Below are 19,619 nucleotides of genomic sequence, written 5' to 3'. Positions count from 1 at the left end.
CACATTTATATATATATATATATTATTTGCGTCGCACTAGAGCTGCACAATGGGCTATGGGAGATGGTCTGGGACATCCGATGGATCCGAAGACATGCCATCACAATTTTGATCCTCTGCAGAGAGGATGGCTCCTTCGCTTTGATAGCCCGAAGACCTGCATGCGAAGTCGAGTCCTTTACGGTAGAACAGTTTAACGAGGGCCGCTATCGCGCTCTACTGGGAACCGTGTCTTTACCATCAGTACACTGAGGGACGTATATATATATACAAAGAGAGAGAGAAATTCTAACAAAACTAACAAGACCAATTTTGTAATATTTTAAAACTTTATAGTAAATAAATAAGGCAGCTCTAAAAATATTATCTTGAAATACTATTTAATGAGAAGGAACTGGTGAAATCGTGCTGGTAAAGTAGTAAAATAATACACGAAGTAGTAGATAGCAAAATTTTAGCAAAAGATTTCCTTAAAATTGCTTGAAATTTTATATTAAAAAATATTTTGGTGGCAAATATATTTATTGCTATTTTTATTAAGAATATTTTTTTTGTTTTACGCAGCAAATTAGAAAGATTTTTTTTTAACTTTATCTTAAAAAAAAAGTAAACATTTTTTTTTAAAGTAATACTTAGTAATAAGTAAGATATTACCCTCACTTAAGATTAAGTGAGGGTAATATCTCGAAGTTAACTAATAAAGTAACACTTACCTGTCTCCTAAAATGAAACAATTTGTTATCTTATTATCTGCTCTTCTTTGAACTACGACCAGCTTGTCATGATTGTCATCGACAAAGTATGAATAGACAAAAGTTTCATTGCTCCCTTTTTTCCCCGATGCAGTCTGCTCTAATCCATCGCTTGTAGCAAAGAACAGATAAACAATGTATAAAACAATAACATTTAATAATGCAACCATTTTCAAGATGCTAAAAGATCAGAACCTATCTAATACAGCTGACTATAGCCTATGTTTGTTGGACATAGTTGATTAGATTGTAAAGATATGAACTTCACACATAAGTTATATATACATTTCTTTTATTTTCAGAATAAGAATGACCTTACATCTTTGCACACAATCGTAATGTATCAAGAATATTTGCGATTGAGGGACAGTTGTCTGTGAATCAGACGCAAGTAAAATAACAAGAAGATGTAATGTATTTTCAAAAATGGCTTGCGCAATTATGTGATTCGAGTGCGTTTCTGGTTCTTATGTAAATTTAAGATAAATTTCTTAAGTTATAACCTTTTCTTTCATTTTCTATCTGAAGAAGTACAGCCAGCGTAAAAATAAAGAAGTAAACACAATGTCATTTTCTCGCTGCTATGTCATAATTGTAATCATAACTTTTTTTCGGTCAAGGAACGTTTTTCTGTTCCACATCTATTTTTTTTCTCGAGTAAAAATCATAAAATGAATAAATAATTTGTAATATTGCGAAACTTTCCCTTCATTCCATAAGATTATTTGATTACTTACACAAAATTCTACTTACGCAAAAAAAGGAAAGAAAAATATTAATTATATTGTGTTTTAAACTCTTTGTGAACATTTTATTTGGTCTTTGAGCTTAATGAGCTTACAGCTGATCATTTAATATTTTTCGCGGTTACATCTGCTTTAACTTTTTTTTAGAGTTTTATAACGATAAAAGAAAAGAAAACTTAGAAAAATGAGCAAAAGCCAGAAAACAATAAAACTTAAAGATTTAAAAGATATAACTTTCGTAACACTGATTTTGTAGCAATTTACTTGCAAGGTGCTCTGGATTTTCTACATTGCAAGTCATCCGGAGAGAAGCGCCACTACATCAGTGCATTCGCTCTCGCATATTTAGCGATCAAAAACACATACTTACCAACTGATAGATATCTTACCATAAAAACATCTACTTATGTTTTTATTAATACTTACATATGTTTTTATTAATATGATTTCGCGTATGCGATATTGGAATTAAGCAGTCTAAATTTTAACCATTTTTAGTTTAGCCAGAACACTTTAATTTTACCTGATTCTCTGTGATGTATGAGTTTAAATCGTTTCCTAATAGCTACAAGCAAAACGTATCATGATCTTATCGCCAAAATGATTCTATCGTGATCTTATTTATTACCAAACAAAATTTCGTTAATTCCCTTTAGCTGGAGAGAATTTCTACCGCAGATCTCTGTTGAAAATACAAAATAAAATTGTATTCGGATCGGTGCGACAAAATACTTTTATTATTTTGCCCCCAATTTAAGTTTTGACTACTAACAGTTAAACAAACTAACTGATACAAGACTTAAAAAAAAGAAGAAGAAAAAGAAATGAACAAAATAAATGAAAAGAATTTTGTAACTACGTTTTCTAAATGTGCCAAAAAGAAGAAAAAAAAGCCGTCAATTTTAGAAAAAACGAATGGCTGAAGCGAAAGAACGAGGTTATATATATGTATATCTAACCTTTGAACTTTTAAATCTAATAACTAGAAAGAACAACAAATAATAAAAAGTAGAAGCTGTCTAGTAAATGCCAATTTAAATAGATAATTTTTAGAAAGGATTTTTAAAAAAATTGCAGAAATATTTGAAAGAAGTCAATTTAGATCCTTCGCAAACAAAATTGTGCTTCAAAACAGATGTTATGACTTTTGAAATATGTGGTGGAAGAAAATCTTTATTTAACTTACAATAGAGGGTTTCTCTCACTTAAATTTTTATTAGGGCAAAATGATAATTCAAAATTTGCAATTTTAAATTCTTACTTCTTATTTTCTTAAATTATTTCCCATCTTCATCAATAAAAACCAGAAATTCCCTTTTATTTCATTCCTTGTTTGAACTTTGGAGTAAAAATCTTTCCATTAAGACTTTTTAACGTAAGAAGATATTAATAATTAGGGGGTCTGAACCACCTGATAGCAATCGCACTTGAACCCGAGGAACCTATTTCGTAATTCTTTTCGGATTGCTTTGTGATACTTAAAATAAAAAGATTTTATTTCAATATTATTGTCTGCAAAATCTTTTGTGTTTCGACCCTTTGTTAAAGATATCAGAAAAAAAATTGTTTTCTTCTGATATCGTTATTGTGCTTAAACAACTTACAACTTCGCCTCCTCTATAAAGCACCTAATTATTTTTAAGCACTACCCCACCTTTTAAAACATCTTTAAACTTGTTTCTTATCAATATCAAATGCTGAATTGACAGAACGCTGCATGGAAAACGTTAAGTAAAATTTTTAAAAAATTTCTACTTGATTACTGGCTTATACAGTATAGGGATATATTCCAATTTTTAACCATCATATTATAAAATTTAAATCGAATTTTAACAGCGAAGTCATTGAATAATTTGAAATACCTTATATTTGCAGATTTGTCTCTATACAGTGCGCAGTAAAGCCATGGTACACTTTTGACCGGCAAACAATCAACAGTGCACCATGACTTTACGAACTCTAGGGTGGTAGTGAACCGTAAATTAACAAAAGAAACTAAAATAGTGTAAAAGCCGAAGCAAATGCAGAAACAGAATATTAAGTGCTAAAACAACTAGATGGATTGTACTTACATATGAAATGAACTGGGGGGAGATCAACTCAAACACAATAAAATGAAAGCAAAAAACGTACAGGCGCGAAACAAAGGGAAAAGATTCATTATCATGCATTATCAGCTGCCTTCTGAGGCATGTAATGTTACATGTAAGCATGTAATACTTAAGCAGGTCAATTTATCACTTTCGGATGATGATGATCAGTCTCTTGCATGAGCCGATTCCAAAATGAGACATGTTTATCTCCTGGAGGAGATGATTTTTCTTCTCCTGCTGGATAAGCTCCTGTACAAAGACATATTTATCGCATCAACACGATGATGACACCACTTCTATAGGAAGAGATTTTGAATTAAATATTTATTTCATTAAAACGACTATAATTCTAAGCATTGAAAAAAAACTAAAGAAACATTGAGGAAGGAATTCGCTTTCAAACTTAGTAAACACAGATAAATTTTGATACTATGCAATATTCGTTTCGTAAATGACTTCTTAAAGAAGACTGCTTAAAAAAGCATAACTTTTGTTTATTATTATAAATATTATTTAAAATTGACTGCTTGGTTAGGAAAAACACCAGAGTAGGGAATACCGGGTAATGATCCGTAACGTGAAAAAAAAGGCAAAGAATACTGGTCAAGTGTATAGCAGATGTAAACAGACAAATTGCCCTTAACTTCAAAGGAAACATCAGCGTAAAGAATACAAAGCAAGTAGGCAGTATTCCAGACAATAGTTCTTATTTTTCAAAAAAATAAAAGCGAAACAATTACCAAGCAAGTGTATAACAGACGTTTTTGTTACATTTCCCAAAATACATGTTTATTTATAGTAATAATTGCCTGTCGGATAAATCGCGATAGTAACCTGGTAGGCATTTCCCAGTATACACTTACCCTGTAATCTCTGCACAGTTGATTTCAAAAATAAAGGGTCATTGCCTGGTACTCTCTTCACTATTGCTTTTTAAAGTTTAAGGGCCATTGCGCTTTATTCCCTACCTTGACATTTTTATTCTATCCTCTATGTGAAATTTATTTCCACTTTTAGGTTTAAAAAAAGACTATTTCCAAATTAGAAACAGAATTTATCAGCTATGAATGTCTTAGCAATATGTGGGCACTCATTTCCCATCTTACTCCCTCCGCTAAAAACAAAACAAACAAAAAAAGTCCTATTCCATAGGGATGGATCTTAAAATTGGAGAGCTAGTCTAAATATCAATAAAAATATTTTTATAGTTATATTTTTCATACATAATCTAAATTGATTCTGAATTCCCATTGCTACACTCTCAGAAATATTGCTTCAATGTTGAAGCATAGTATTGGGACCTTGAACTGAGTATAATAACGTGCATATTTGCAACGACTTTCATAAAGTGGTGAGTTGAACCATGTATAATGTAAAAATTTTTGGACCATTTGAACCATAATATAACCAATTGTAATGGATTATTTTTCGACAATACGAAAAAATTTTGATGCGTAATAAAATTGGTCAGTTTGGTTTTCTTTCTTAAATAAATATATATATAAAGAGAAAAACAACCACATGCGTCAGAAAAACGACAAGAAGGAATACCATAATGAAATACTGAATTTCAAAACATGAAATGATCTAATCAGAAATGTAAAGTAAAAAAAAAGGTTTATACTGTTATCCTTCCCTATAAAATTAGTTAATTAGCTAATAGGTTATTAATTTGTTAATCGATTATACAAGAACAGACTTTTAACAGTAAATTAAACCAATCTGAAACATAAACAAACAAATTAAAAACATGATTGCTTACGCATGATTATTTAAGAAGTTTAAATGAAGTGAGAGGGGATATTTTAAAGCCAAACGTGACTAAATTCACTGTGGCGTGTGATGGTAATAAAAATTCTGACACTGACAAGTTAACCACAGATACCATAAATAACGAACAATCCTTTGAATAATTTTACAAAATATTTTCGAGACGGTTTTTTTAAGAAAATCCTTATCATTTTCGTTCGTTTCTGTTTCTCTCGTGTCTCTATCTTCCTTTTTTTTTTACGTCACTGGACGCGAACCAAAGATTTATGGTGAATTCTTTCACTTTCAAGTAGAAAATTCTTAATGAATTGGGCAACTTAAATGACGTATGCTTGAGCAAACAAAATGTAACAACCCACCCTCGCCTTGTCTAAATAAAAACGAGGAACTGACCACGAACTAATTTCAACTGAAACCTGCTTCAGGAATACAAACTTGAGCTTGTTTAGTATAAGACATCTTACTTACCGTTAAATTCATTTCTTCTTCTGAAACTTCATCCTCTATTTTAATCCGATTAAATATCGCTTGTGTGCATCAACAAGTTCTCCAACAAGGGCACCATCTTGTTTGATAAAACTATATTTTTGACCAAGGATAATTTGTTTGAAGTGTGTAAATTTATTGAATCCATGGCTTACAGTGAAGGTCCAGACAAAGGCCATGCTTGGGTCATTGCCTTTACAGCTGGTATGATTACGATGATTCTATCCGGTATATCGAAGATGGTCGGAATTCTGTATGTTGCTGTTATTGACACTTATCAGGTCAGCAGGGGAGAGGCAACCTTGCCTTTTACATTCAGAAAGTCTTTGAGATGTTTAACAGGTATGTTATGTTCCTTTTCTATTTCCATGCCTGAATGTGATTTTTAACGAACGTGAACTACAATAATTTAAAGAACATGAAATGTATATTTTGCCTAATGAATATCAGTTGGAATTTTAAAATGAGCATGAATTATGATATTCTTTAATAAGCCCGGATTGTTTTGTTCTTGCAAACATATTTAAATGTCCATCAACTGCTCTATTTTAATGAACATGAATTAGGTCATTTTAATGAATCTGAACTAGAGTTTTTAAAAGAACGTGAATGACCATGAACTTTAACAAATATGAATAGTTTTTTTTTAAAATAAGCATGGATAGAGTTATTAAAATGAATGTGAATTGTGATACTAAATTGAATACGAATTAGAGTATTTAAATATCATTATTTAAAATTTACTGCAAAAAAAGATTTTTATTATCGAAATAAAAAATTCTAGAATTAGTTTAAGTGTTTAATAAATTAATGAAATATTAAAATGGGATTTACTCATAATTCTCAAATAACTAAATATTTTAGTGCATAAAGTTTAATTGCTGAGAATAATAATTTATTTATTATAGTGTACAATTAATTTGTGAAATATTTTAATGGCATTAATATTTTATAATATTTTTACATAATTAATGTTTTTGTCACAAATGTTGCGAATTACTTTTTTTAATTGATACTATTAAAGATGAATGTATTTCTTAAAATCAAATACATCAGTGCAACAAATATTAAACACTTTAACTGATAATATCAATACTTCTTTTTCTCGTCAAAAATTGTTCATCCCACTTCGAAATATCAAAATTTATGTTTCTGAACCTTAAATATTTCTTGAATTCAAAATGATTAAAAAAATTAAGTATGTTATTATCAAATATTTATTGGCATTATTGCATTCCTAAATTAGGTCCTATTGTTGGAATTGTGGGACAAAGATATGGCATTCGAGCTGTTACTCTTGGTGGTGCTGTTATTGCTGCTCTTGGTGCCGCTCTCAGTTTTCTAGCACCGACTGTTACTTGGCTTGCAGTCTGCTGGGGTGGAATTCATGGTAAGTCGCTCTGCTTTTACAGCATAAAGTGAAAAAACTTAATTGCTTAACATATATGCAAAACTTAAAGTGCGGTACTAAATTGTTATCAGAATTTATCTGATCTTTAAAACATTTTTTTTCGAATCTGTTTATTTAAATAATTTACATCGGATTTTTACCTATTACTTAGAAAATTGCCGTTTTATTTATAGTTTTTCAAAAACTTAAATAACTGCTATCAAAATCCATAATTTATGCCAGATCTATTGCGTTGAAAAATTTACTCTAAGACTCTATTCATTTTTTTAATCATAATTTGATTCGTGACTCAAATCCTCATTCAAATCATTTAATTAAATTGATTTAAATTACTTTGATGATTCTTTTTTTATCAACTCCAGCAATGACAACAATAAAGTATGTCGAAACTTTAAGCAACTTTAACTCAAATAAACTTTTAATTTTAATAATTTTATACTTTGAAATGTTTCACTGTGTAATCGTAGTTTTTACGTTAATTATGATTAAAAGACTCAATGTTAGATTGAAAAAGCAGAAAATTCTGCAAGATACCTTGCTGCATATTTTCTAGCTTTTTACATCCTGGTAGGCATTGTGAGGATATTTTAATAATTTTGAAACTAGTTGTACTCATTTGTATATTAAACAAAACACGCTATCTTCAGTTAGAAAAGATTACAAAATTATCTTGCTCTTATCAGAAGTCAAATATTTTAACTTTATTCATTTCTTCCGTTTTATAAGATGGAATTCGAGAATTAAATGTAACAATGTTAATATAAAGAACGACTTTTTTAACGATAACAACGTGAAAAATTTATATACGTAATAATTATTAATAACAACTATAGTGATAATAGCAATTCATATTGCGCACAATTATATGAATGTCAAACATCAATATTACGATCCACAGCACTGTAGACAAATATAGTTTTCAAATAGTAATTAAAACAATGTTTTCTTGCTGCAGGATTTGGAGAAGCATTCGCTAACACGCTGTTTCAAGTTGTTGTTAACCAGTACTTTGAAAAATATCGATCAACTGCATCTGGAATTGCCATGTCTGGAGCTTGTATTGGCTCCGTCTTCTTCTCTTTCCTCATCGAGTTTTTGAGAGAAACCTACGGATTGCAGGGAACCTTCCTCATACTGGCCGGAGTGATTTTACATGTGGTTCCTGCAGCCATGCTATTGAAATCTCCCAGTTGGATCACAAATCCAGAAACAAAACCTGTTGAAAGTGAGTATAAACTATATGAGTATAACTGTCTGGAATAACTTTTGTCATGTTACCTTTGATCCGGACTTATCAATGTTCATAATATTTCATATATTATCATCAGACATCATAGTACATCAGATTCATGCAATCTGTTCCTAATAGTAGAATGCTGTCCCAGTATCAGGATAATGTAATGAATAAGGCTTTTCCTCTTAATTTTCTGATACCAAGTAGAATGTTATAGTATGATGCTTTGTTCCATTAAGTAGGATAGTACGACTATACGATGCTACTTAGTTCTTTATACCACTAAATAAGTACCACTAATGATACAGTATGCAGGAGGTTTTTAGCAACATTTTTCGGTGGCAAAAAAAATCTTACTTTTCTATTAAAGTAAACGCAACTTTTTAACTTATACGGAGTTTCCCCTAATTCTTAATATTTATGGTTTTGTATTCCGGTTGACATTACCTCAACTGCATTGCTAAAAAAATGTTCAAAACGTTGAACGTGAAAAATTGAACATTAATAATTTACAATTGCTTTAACGTTAGAATTGTGTCAAATTTAAACCATATTACAGCCAAAGATTTGCTTTCAAACGCAACGATATGTTTTATCAATATCAAATTGAATATATATGAAAGTACTGGAATATCAAAATAAACAACACAAACATGTTTTGTTGACTTTGAATAATATCATAATTCATCAAATTCGAATTTTCTCTTCAAAATGAAGATGTATTTTAATATTTTAGAATAACAGAAAACTTAAAATGCTAAAGATGTTTCTTTATTTTTTTACTTCAGAAGCACAACTGAAGCGAATTTTGAAGAACAATGGCCCTGTGTACAGTGTTCCGAGCGATTACATCAAATCTAACGCAGAAAAAAGAAAAAGCATCGTATCTCTGAGTCCCAGTCTTTTGGAAAAGAACGAAATCATGAAAGCATCCAACAATATTATGAAATCACACTCGGCAGCTAACCTTATTTCCACACTCGAGAAGAAGTTGGAAAACGAAAAAGGATTTGACAACTTAGTTTTCGCTTTAGAAAATGAAAAAAACGAAACTAAGTCTTACAAGCCCGCATTGGAGAAACAGCTCAGTTTTCAGGTATTTTGCATTTATTTTATTTATTTATTTGTGTTATAAAAGATAAAAGTTAATAAGTTAAGAAAGTAATTGCATTCGTTTACACTCTTCGGCTCAAACTGACCAACACTTTGATCAGGCGTGTTATCATTACTGATTCGCAGATAGATTTGTTCATTTGTTTAAACGCTCTCACGTTTTGTACAAAAGTTAGAGTTAGATGCTTTGTATATTCTTCTTTTTTACTACATCTATTCTTTGAAAGAATAAAAATTATAATATATATGAAAATAAAATACTGTTAAATAAGTTGTATAAGATAAAGCATTACCGCAACAGCTCGTTGTAGATTAGAGGGGTCACGTTGGTTAAGGCTCTACAATTTCGTGATCAACGGCATGATGATGCAAATGTGGTCAGCACTGCCATACATTGGAGAAGTCACTGAGTAGTCTGTCCACAATGGTTGCTCAATGTTTTTACCACTATGCTATTGTCATTCAAATCAATTATACGCTTTATTAAAAGAGCATTCACACTGCTTGCTAATAAATCGCTCAGAGATGCGAATTGGAACATGATTGGCGAGTTTTTCAGGGGAAAATGTATTTTCCCTTGAAAAACTCGCCAATCATGCTCCAATCATGACCTCGTCCGCATCACTGAATTTTCCGCATACAGCGTGAATGGTCCTTAATACGACTCAGCGGTGAACACTCACAATTTTCAGATTCAAACACAGAAAAGTTGTTTAATAATTTGTTTAATTGAAAGTTTTTCATAATAATAATTATTCATTAATAATTATTCAATCAAAAACGATAACCTTACAAAAAAGCTTACGATCATTAAAATTTTACTGTAGATTTTTACTAATTTATTGCTAATTTATTGTATTTTAGAATCTTTTCTCGACTTCCAAGGAAAACAACTCAACACCAAATTCCCGCAACTTAAGTCGCCAAACATCTCTGAAAGAAGACTTTCAAAAGGAAGACATAGAAAAGAAAGTTGAAGATGACAAAAAAGAAAGCGTTTTGGATAGTATCAAAACAATTGGCAGGCTATACACGAATCCAATCTATGTGCTTGCATGCGTTGGCATGGCCACATATGTATTCATTTTCATTCCGATCATGACCAGCATGATAGATTACAGCCAAGATAAAGGTCTTCCTGATTCTATTGGAAAATACTTAGTCCACACCATGGCCGTTGGCGATATTATAGGTGAGTCTATATAATGTTTTTCCATTATAATGAAAACATTTAGAACAAGCTTATGAATATCGAATTAACACTGAAACGAACATACTTTCACTAAACCATTTTCGCATGCAAAAAATTTTGAGTTATTTTGTGACCATTTTTCAATCTACAGTAATCATTATTTTAAAAAATAATCATTGTTTCAAAAGTAATCTTTACTTTAGGATCTTAAAAATATAAGCATAATTAGATTGGAAAACACAAGCATACTCTTGATGAGGTTACAAAATTGATCATCTCCACTTCCCGTTACCTCAGATATTTTTATTGTTGTTTCATTCAGTTGCTAGAACATATTTTCCAGGGAAAAAAATGTTCTCGATAAACAAATGACAAAACAAATATTTTAACTCGCCCTACACCGGTCTTTATAAGCACTGTTAACTTTGATGCAAACTTGAACTTTTATCATCTTAATATGCAACGCAGGCAGCAAAATTTATTCAATTACTTGGGTATTAAATTACAATATATAAACAGTATAGCTATTGAGTGACAGTGTATGAGCAATTTAATTAAAACTAATATCAATTACGAAGTACTTTTTCAGGAAGTAATCTATTTTTATATCCCATCTTCCGAAATAATTTTGGATGAGCACCTGCTTCTCATATGTTCGAATTGCAGATGAATTCTAACCTACTACCCCCAGCCAACGTAATTCACTGTGTTGTAAAAAATATCACGGAAAATTAATCAGAATATCGTTACTGTTGAACTTACCAGTGGATATTTTCGTGTGATTTAGTTTATGTCTTTATGTAAAGCAAATTCGAGTTTAGTTTCATCGACCACAGAAGTGGAAAATTAAAAATCACTAGGTTTGAAAGTCAAATGTGTCGCAGGTTCATTCTGTGAATCGGCTATCATTCCGGCAACAAAAAAAAGACATTTTTTTTAAAAGATTTGTTCAGTTTTAATGATTTCGATTTAATAATATTTCAATTTAATATAATTTTAATTTAATACAATTTCAATTTAGTACAATTTAAATTTAATATAATTTTACAAAAATGTAACTTTTATTTTTGTTCTTTTCAACAGGCCGTCTCTGCTTTGGCTGGGTTACTGACAAAAACTACATTTCTCTGCCCCACTACATGATTTTAACCTTAGTATTGCAAGGCACTTTCCTCCTACTCTTACCACTTGCGTCATCATTATGGGCATACCTCATATTGCTGGCTTTTTATGCCATGACTGCCGGAAGCATGATGGTCCGACTCCCAGTCATAGTTCTCAAAAATGTTAAGAAGGAAGAACAGTCTGTTGCCATGGGATGTGTTGGATTCGCATCTGGATTAGTACCTCTTGGTGTGCCATCTTTAATTGGTAAGATATTCATAATACTTTTTGCCTTCTCATAAAAATACCAAAAATATATCCCGTCTATTAAGTTTCCATTATTGTAAACATGTTAAGGCCCGGTTTCTTAAGACGAGAGCCTTCTCTAGACGTCAGCGGGAAGTTGATCTACCCTAATGTCAACAAAATACTGTTTTGTAAGCTCAGCGTGAGCAGTCGTTCCAACGCAGACATTATCTTGCATTGCGCATGCGCTAATGACGTAAACAAATATTTATTTTGATTTTGTAGTTCCTTCCTATAACTTTATGTGCTATTGTCGACCAGTACTTTGGAGAGAAAAAAAATGACATTTCAATCTGTAACCACAGATTGTTTTTAAACATCAAATCTTTGTAAGATTTAGATTTTACATTATACAAATTAGGTCGTTTTGTAATTTCAGAGAATAATTTCTCCTTGAAATCAAAATCTTGGCCAATTTCAATGCTCTGTTGGCTGTTGTCCGCCATTGCTTCTGTCGTTAACATTGCGTTACAATCCAACTGCAGTTGATAAGGACGGCAGTTGTCGTTCAAGCTGAGCGTTCGATGACGTATGCTGTCTAACTCACAAATTGACCAATCAGATGCTAGCGCTCACTTCAAGCTGATGTTTTGCAACGCCGATCTGTCCTAAGAAACCAGGCCTTTAATTGTACAGTAAAGTTCCTTTGTTAAAACAAAAATTCGCTTTGTCAGTACACAATATCAGTTTATGTTTTTATTGTAAGTCTAAGGTACTTATGTATAATCCCGTCAACCATTTATGCCAAAAATAAAGTTAGAAACCGTTCTATTTTAAATATCCTTTCCTTCATTCAATAAGTTATATTTGTATTTTGTCAATTTCTTTATTATCAATTACTGTATGACATTAAATTTGAAAGATATCAAAATGACTTTGGCGTGATGTCGACAAATATGGTCGACGGGATAATGCATCAGCACCGTCCACCATTATTTAATAATAAAAAACACACATTAGTTTTGATCTATATGACGCACATTAGTATTTGGTATTTCCATCGCCTTAAAATCGATTGGTGTGCTGGAAAAGCAGAGAAATAAACAGACAGATATATCCATTCAAAATGGTGAATCGAGAAATCAGTAATCCCTATTTCATAAATATAAATATTGATTCTCATGACCCGTACAATCCAACCTTAGTATTAAAGACATTGTTTCCTCTCTAAGTGCATTTATTTGTTTCATATTTAATAAACGTGTTTCCTAATCCGACTGGAATATTTTAAGTATTTACTTAATAGACTACATTCGCAAAAAGAAAAGCTGCAATAATGTAGCGTGTGTGACATTTAAAATATACGTGAGCTCGAGCATTAAAAAAAATCGGTTTGTAAGTTTCTTCATTTCTTTTCTACTTTTATTGTAAATAACACAGTAATCAGTCGAGTATTAGCAGATGTTGGTAATTTTGAATACATCTTCGCAGCATTTTTCTTTTTTTTTACTTTATCACATCAGTTTAAGCAAATAATTCGGAAGCATATTCATGCGCTCTTGTTAGACTTTTTTTAATGATGAATTGCTTTGAAATAATAAATTCAATGTTTCCAGTAGACCTCACTATAGCATAACAAATAATGGAAAAGGAAGCGTTTTCTGTGTTTCAAAAATCAATATGAATGCATCTTAGAGCATTTTTTGCACACAAAAAGCTTATTCGTCTTTAAATCATATACTTATGTTTGTAAGTGATATCTCATGTTTGATGTCTTCTATTATTTTTTTCATTACAGGTCACTTTAGAGACTATTTTGGATCATATGATGGAATGTATTACTTGCTTGGTGGATTGTCAATATTGGCTGGTGGATTCTGGGTATTGGAACCGCTTCTTGTCAGGCTTAACAGTCATTTGGAAAACAAGAAGCAAAACAACGTCGACGTTTAGGCAAAAGGGCGCTCGCTGCAGCGAGTGCTTGTCATCAAAAAAAAATTCTCTACGAGGTCCGAGTCTTCTCTTACACGTCATCTGATTAACATCCATCAATGAGTAAAATTAAACCTAACTTCTTAACGGAAGATCGAAATGACAAGTTCCAGTGAACAGAGAGAAGATTTCACCAATTCACCTGCTAATGAAAATTAATGCTGCGAGAACATTATGAGATATCCTCTTGTAGCCTTTGAATGCAGATAAGGAAGAATTTAATTTTGGAAAAAAGAGAGCAAAGTGGAAAATACGAGTTCACTCAGAATGAGCTGTAAGCTCAAACATACCTTCTTCAATTAAAAAAAGCTGAACAGCAAAAGAAGTTATGAGCCGGGTGAGAAAAGGAAAGCTACAATAAAAACTAAACGATACAAAATATACGCGAAGTTGCAACAGAAAATAGAAGCTGCTACAAAAACTAGAAGCTACTACAGAGGCTAGAAACTTCAGCGGAAAAGTAGCGCTGCGCTGCAACATAGCTGGAATGCTCCAACAGAACCTGAATGCTCCAACAGAGCTTGAATGCTCCAACAGAACTTCTAGGCATTAGTAGAAACAGAAAGATCTAACAGATCTAAGAAGTTCCAAAAGAACTAGAATGCTCCAACAGAACTAAAAAGCTGCACCAGAAACAGAGAGCTGCAAGAGAATGTGGACGGAATATCTTCGATCTACTGAAATCTCATTACTTCTCATCATTTGTTGTATGGAAAATGCATAATATGCCAACCATGTTAGTTTATTCATCAAATTAGTACTTTTGTAAATAATATATTTAGGTTATCAAATTGAATAAATTTTTTATTAAAAAATTGAATTAAGACTTGGTTTTGATTTTGATGTTGAAACAAAATTTCTTTTATTTCTCATATTTCACTTGATATTGGAAATGCTTATTTTTATTTTATGGGTGTTTTGTATTTCACATAAGACGCAAACAGGCACGGTAAGGAATATACTTTAATACATTTTTTGAATTAAGCATTTTCTCTGACCAAACGGTAAAACATTTCAGTGACATAGCAAATATAAAATTCTTCAAGAATTGACACAGTGTGACATCCCCCTAATAGCAACTATCTCTAAAATTTCTTACCACTAGGTTAGAGAGTGTTCCTCCAATATTTAAAATTTTCGATAATCAATATTTCATTTCATATAAGACCCAAACAGCACGGTAATGGATATTCTTTAATGCATCTTCCGATAAGTAATTTCTCAAACCAAACTGCAAAACATTTCCGTGACATAACAAACATAAAATTCTTCAAGAATTGTCCCATTGTTACGGCACTTTTTTCTAGAATTTCTTACCATTTGGTTAGAGAATTTTCCGCTAATATTTCAAATTTATAGAACTGAAAAAATATTTAGGTTTTTTAGACGTAATTTCTTAAGAAAATGTAATAAAGCGCAATACGCACATCATTTACTGAAACAAATAGGGGAGAGGGGGGCACATGTGAACAAATTTTTTTATTTCTTCATTTTTCAAAAAATATCATCAATTTTTCATAGTAAAGAAGTCCATATGTTTAAATAGTCTTTTCTTTGTCTTATGGAATTTTTTGAGATTTTTCAATAAAATATTTCTTTACTTTATAATATTTTAGAAAAATGACTTCAATTGTTCACATGTGCCCCCATTGGGGGCACATGTGAACAGGCCTGGGGCACATATGAACAAGATTAAAAACACAAAGCAATCATCATATTTCAAAGAAAAAAAATCTTTAATATAACAGATATAGATACGCATTATACTGAGGGGGTTGTAGCTTACTATGTGAATTTAAATTGTACAACAGTACTGTCAATAAGAAAATAATTTTTCAGCTGTACAATAATTTATCCGTAATTGGGTTTTTCGCAACTTCATGTTCCACGGGTGTTGTAATGGGCCTTTTTCTTTCTTCTCTAATACTCTTTCATGCTTTTTTTTTATTTTTTCTATCTTTTCATTTGTAGCTTTAACAATTCTATTTTCTCAGGTGTATCAGTTAATATGCGTGATGCGCGATCAACCATTTAATAAAAAAAAATTTTTTTAAAGGAAAAATTAATAAATTAATTATGGAAAATTAAATAATGATAATTTTAAATGCATACATATTTTTTAAACTTATAATATCATGAGGATAATAATCTTAATACTATGTAGGGGCACTTGTGAACTGTTCACATCTGCCCCAGATGTTTTGTTCACAAGTGCCCCCATCATCCTTCTTAAACCTAACTTGAAAAATAAAGAACTTTTAATTGAGTAAAAAAAAAGAATAATTGTCATAAACTTACCTGAATGTTCATATAATGATCTGCAATAGTTAATTTTAGTTTATTAGTTGATTTATATTATGCTTTCACTTGAAGAAGTGAGTGATTATAATATATACAACACCAGCTGATACAAAGAAATTGTCAGAATAGAACAACAAAATGTCTCATTGTTCTGAAAGTTTTTCAGAGAGGTAGGACTAGTACTGACATCAATTGAAAATTTTTCGAGATTTTTTATTTCAAATCATATTGGTAAAACATACCATGTTCACATGTGCCCCCTGTTCACATGTGCCCCCCTCTCCCCTACCTGCTATTTGTTTAAAAAACGATATTGCTGTACTTTCTTCCTTAGAGATTCAGCATAATTAATAAATTGAACAAATTTGGTATAATTTTATCACTTAAAAAATAATGTATTAGAAACTTTTTCTGCTTGCACACCTCTACAAAACAGTTTTCTATGCAAAAATATAATTGGTTTTGTTCTCATTGGTCGAATTTTTTAATTACAATGCAAAATTGTAGGAAAATAAGGAAATTCTATTCAAGTAACTTTTTTGACAGCATTATGCCATATATGTAATAATAAGATATTTATATATTTAATTATTTGAGTTTAAAGGATTTTGTTTGTTGACCAAAAGGAGAAAAAATACACAATAAAAGTATCTTACAATATACAAATAGTGCTAAAAATAAAAATGTATAATTTTTTATGTAATAATTAAAAATAATTAAAAAAATTATTTAAGTTTAACAATTTGAATTTTTAAAAAAAGTATTTCATCACATTTATGAATTTACTTTCTTCTAAGCTGCGTCCAAAGTGTAAATCTCCTTAGCATTGCTAAGTGCAAAGTTCAGAAAGCTATATTCATAAATTTTACTTTTATCATCGGAGGGGGATTTTTCAAATTTTTAGAAACTTTCCAAAATTTAAAAAATGTACAAAGCGCTTGAATTGGAAAAAATAAAAATGCGTATTTATGAAAATGCTTAGCAAATGAAACCAAGTTTTCTACACCAAACCAAACCTTAATTTCTCATACCTTTCTTAAACACTAACATTAATAGAATGTATGGCTGAAAATATGAAAAGGGACAAAATAAAATTTAAGAAAATCATTTAGAATTGAATAAAACTAGCAAAATATTCTTATTGATTTTTTTTTCTTATTCGTTAAGATAAATGCTTCAAAGATTTTAATTTAAAACATATATTAGCATAAACATTTAAAATTTACGGTGGTAGTTACGAATAAATAAAAGGAACCATACTAAATTAAATTTTTAACCCACTTTTATAATTTAGATGTAGGGTAAACCAAACAGTGAAGGAACAATTCATATATATTGATTAAAAATAAGAATTTGAAAGTTTTTCTTTAGATTGATTGGTAACAATAGTTTACTGCTAAACAATAGGAAGTCATCTAGCAATGTTTTGGATTACCTGGTCAAATAGACTTCTCTGGAAAAATTGTTATTATCTCTGCAACACCTTGTTTCTTTGAAAAAATTATAAGGTGAGTGTTTGTATTTATATGTTTGAAGTGGAATTAATTGCATGTAATAGTTTTATTTTTCTCACTGTGAAAAAGAGAATTCAAAATATAGTTATTGAACTTGCGTTTTATTTTTTTAAGCATCATAGCATAATAAAGTACTGAGATAAGGGGGTGTTTATTCACTGGATCCCTAAACGATGAAAAAACGAAGGAACAAATGTTCCTTTACTGGGATTTTTTTCTAAGTTAATGAAAATAAAAGATAAACTTTAGTTTTCTTGTACCTTTAGTGATGTTCCGCATCAAAAGTATATTAAAAGTACGAAAAACAACTTCTAACCACTGAGGGAACAGGCATGTTCCTTTACTGGGCATAGATTTCCTAGTGAATGAACAGTATGTGTTAATATGTTGACACTTTAATTTTCAATTCATGATTACCAAAAAAGGTTAACATTTTCCAAGTATTTATATGTTATAATTTCAAGAATAGGCTTGTTTTTAAATATTTGTATGGCATATAAATTCATAAAGAGCATTAAAAAATAACCAAAATTAAGTGTTCCTTTACTGGGTGTTCATTCACTATTAAGAGCTGTTTCTTCACTTGGTCTTCTTACTACTTGTTATTTGAACCACCAAAACTTTAAAACAATACTATGTAAGTTCTCTACAATTTTTTTTTACATAATTTGCAATTCGTAACAAATATGTTGACACTGTCATTTAACTAAAATTACGAATTTTGAAATTAATATGATTTTTTAAAAGGCAAGCGAAGCTTAAGTGTTCCTTCACTGGTTAGTTTACCCAACGTTCCATCACTGCCCCAATGATAATGTTTACGAAGCAGGAACCCGAAGTGCGATGTGGAGCTGGTTGAATATTGCACAAATATAACTTTTCAGGCGATATCATTGTTTTACCAAATAATATCAGTGCTGGACAAGTCAGTGCAAAAGCAAATCAGTGCTTTGAAAACTTTAAGTTTCCTGAAAACTTCATTATAAGACAGGAAAAATCACTACGAAGACATCAGGATTTGAAGAATACTGTCGAGTACCACGGATTATATGATAGAAAAAAAGCTAATTTAAAAACAGATAATTACCCTGACAAGACGGATAAAAAGATTTCAAAAGAAAATAATTTTTTTTGGACTAAAACAAATGCGCAAAAGAAATAAAGGCCGACAACTTTTGATATAATTATAGAATTTTTCACTTTTTGGACTCAATCTTGACTGTTTCACCTTAAGTATGCTAACTAGTTTCTAAAAACAATATTTCAAGTCATGAAACCAAACATTAAAACGAACGTTTTTTACCCCTGTCTCACATCATAGTCAAGATAGAAATATTAACTCTCTAATTTTTCACTAGGTGGCACGATAGAAAATCTTATAAAGTAGCACATAGCAACTTTAAATATACCTGGGCACCCCTTTTATGGCAACAGCTGAAGCTGGAGGGATGAGCTGCTGAAGTTTAAAATTCATACTTCAGTGAGTACCCTGAACTTAAAAACATAGTGTGGTTTTTAAGTTCTGGCTAAATTACTAACACTTTTCTTTTCATTACTTACCTACCGGTAAAAAAATCTTCCTATAAAATTGAAGACGGTGAGAGTTAAAGCTAATTTAAGATAAGCATTTCTGACAGTAATTTCGAGGCTGCAAGAAGACAAGTG

The 19,619-nt window shown here is 30.8% G+C and overlaps 2 protein-coding genes across 2 annotated transcripts in view; one reads left to right on the top strand and one right to left on the bottom strand.

Moving 5' to 3' along the window:
• LOC107453236 (uncharacterized) overlaps nt 1-1,163 on the bottom strand; it is a 7,857-nt gene extending 6,694 nt beyond the window's left edge. Inside the window, exon 1 of the mRNA XM_016069974.4 lies at nt 714-1,163. Coding sequence (XP_015925460.2) covers nt 714-922 — 209 coding nt within the window. The 5' untranslated portion in view covers nt 923-1,163. The remainder of the gene's footprint in view (nt 1-713) is intronic.
• A 4,603-nt stretch (nt 1,164-5,766) lies between these two features.
• On the top strand, nt 5,767-14,959 carry LOC107453255 (monocarboxylate transporter 9). Its single transcript, XM_016070013.4, has 7 exons — nt 5,767-6,189; nt 7,094-7,237; nt 8,214-8,483; nt 9,281-9,588; nt 10,470-10,797; nt 11,881-12,168; nt 13,946-14,959. Exons 1-7 carry the CDS (start codon nt 5,994-5,996, stop codon nt 14,098-14,100), a joined length of 1,689 nt encoding a protein of 562 aa, XP_015925499.1. The 5' UTR covers nt 5,767-5,993; the 3' UTR covers nt 14,101-14,959.
• Nucleotides 14,960-19,619: the final 4,660 nt, after the last annotated feature.

The sequence above is a fragment of the Parasteatoda tepidariorum genome, chromosome 4 (assembly GCF_043381705.1).
Source record: "Parasteatoda tepidariorum isolate YZ-2023 chromosome 4, CAS_Ptep_4.0, whole genome shotgun sequence".
Classification (NCBI taxonomy): Eukaryota; Metazoa; Arthropoda; class Arachnida; order Araneae; family Theridiidae; genus Parasteatoda; species Parasteatoda tepidariorum.
Note: the sequence above shows the minus strand (reverse complement) of the source record. Positions and strands in the feature narration are given on the sequence as shown.

Bases quoted from the DNA above. Each gene is read 5' to 3' on its own strand.
- LOC107453255 (XM_016070013.4), top strand. From the start codon at position 5,994: ATGGCTTACAGTGAAGGTCCAGACAAAGGCCATGCTTGGGTCATTGCC. The intron at 7,238-8,213 runs GTAAGTCGCTCT...TTCTTGCTGCAG, and splicing joins CTGCTGGGGTGGAATTCATG to GATTTGGAGAAGCATTCGCT. The intron at 12,169-13,945 runs GTAAGATATTCA...TTTTCATTACAG, and splicing joins TGGTGTGCCATCTTTAATTG to GTCACTTTAGAGACTATTTT.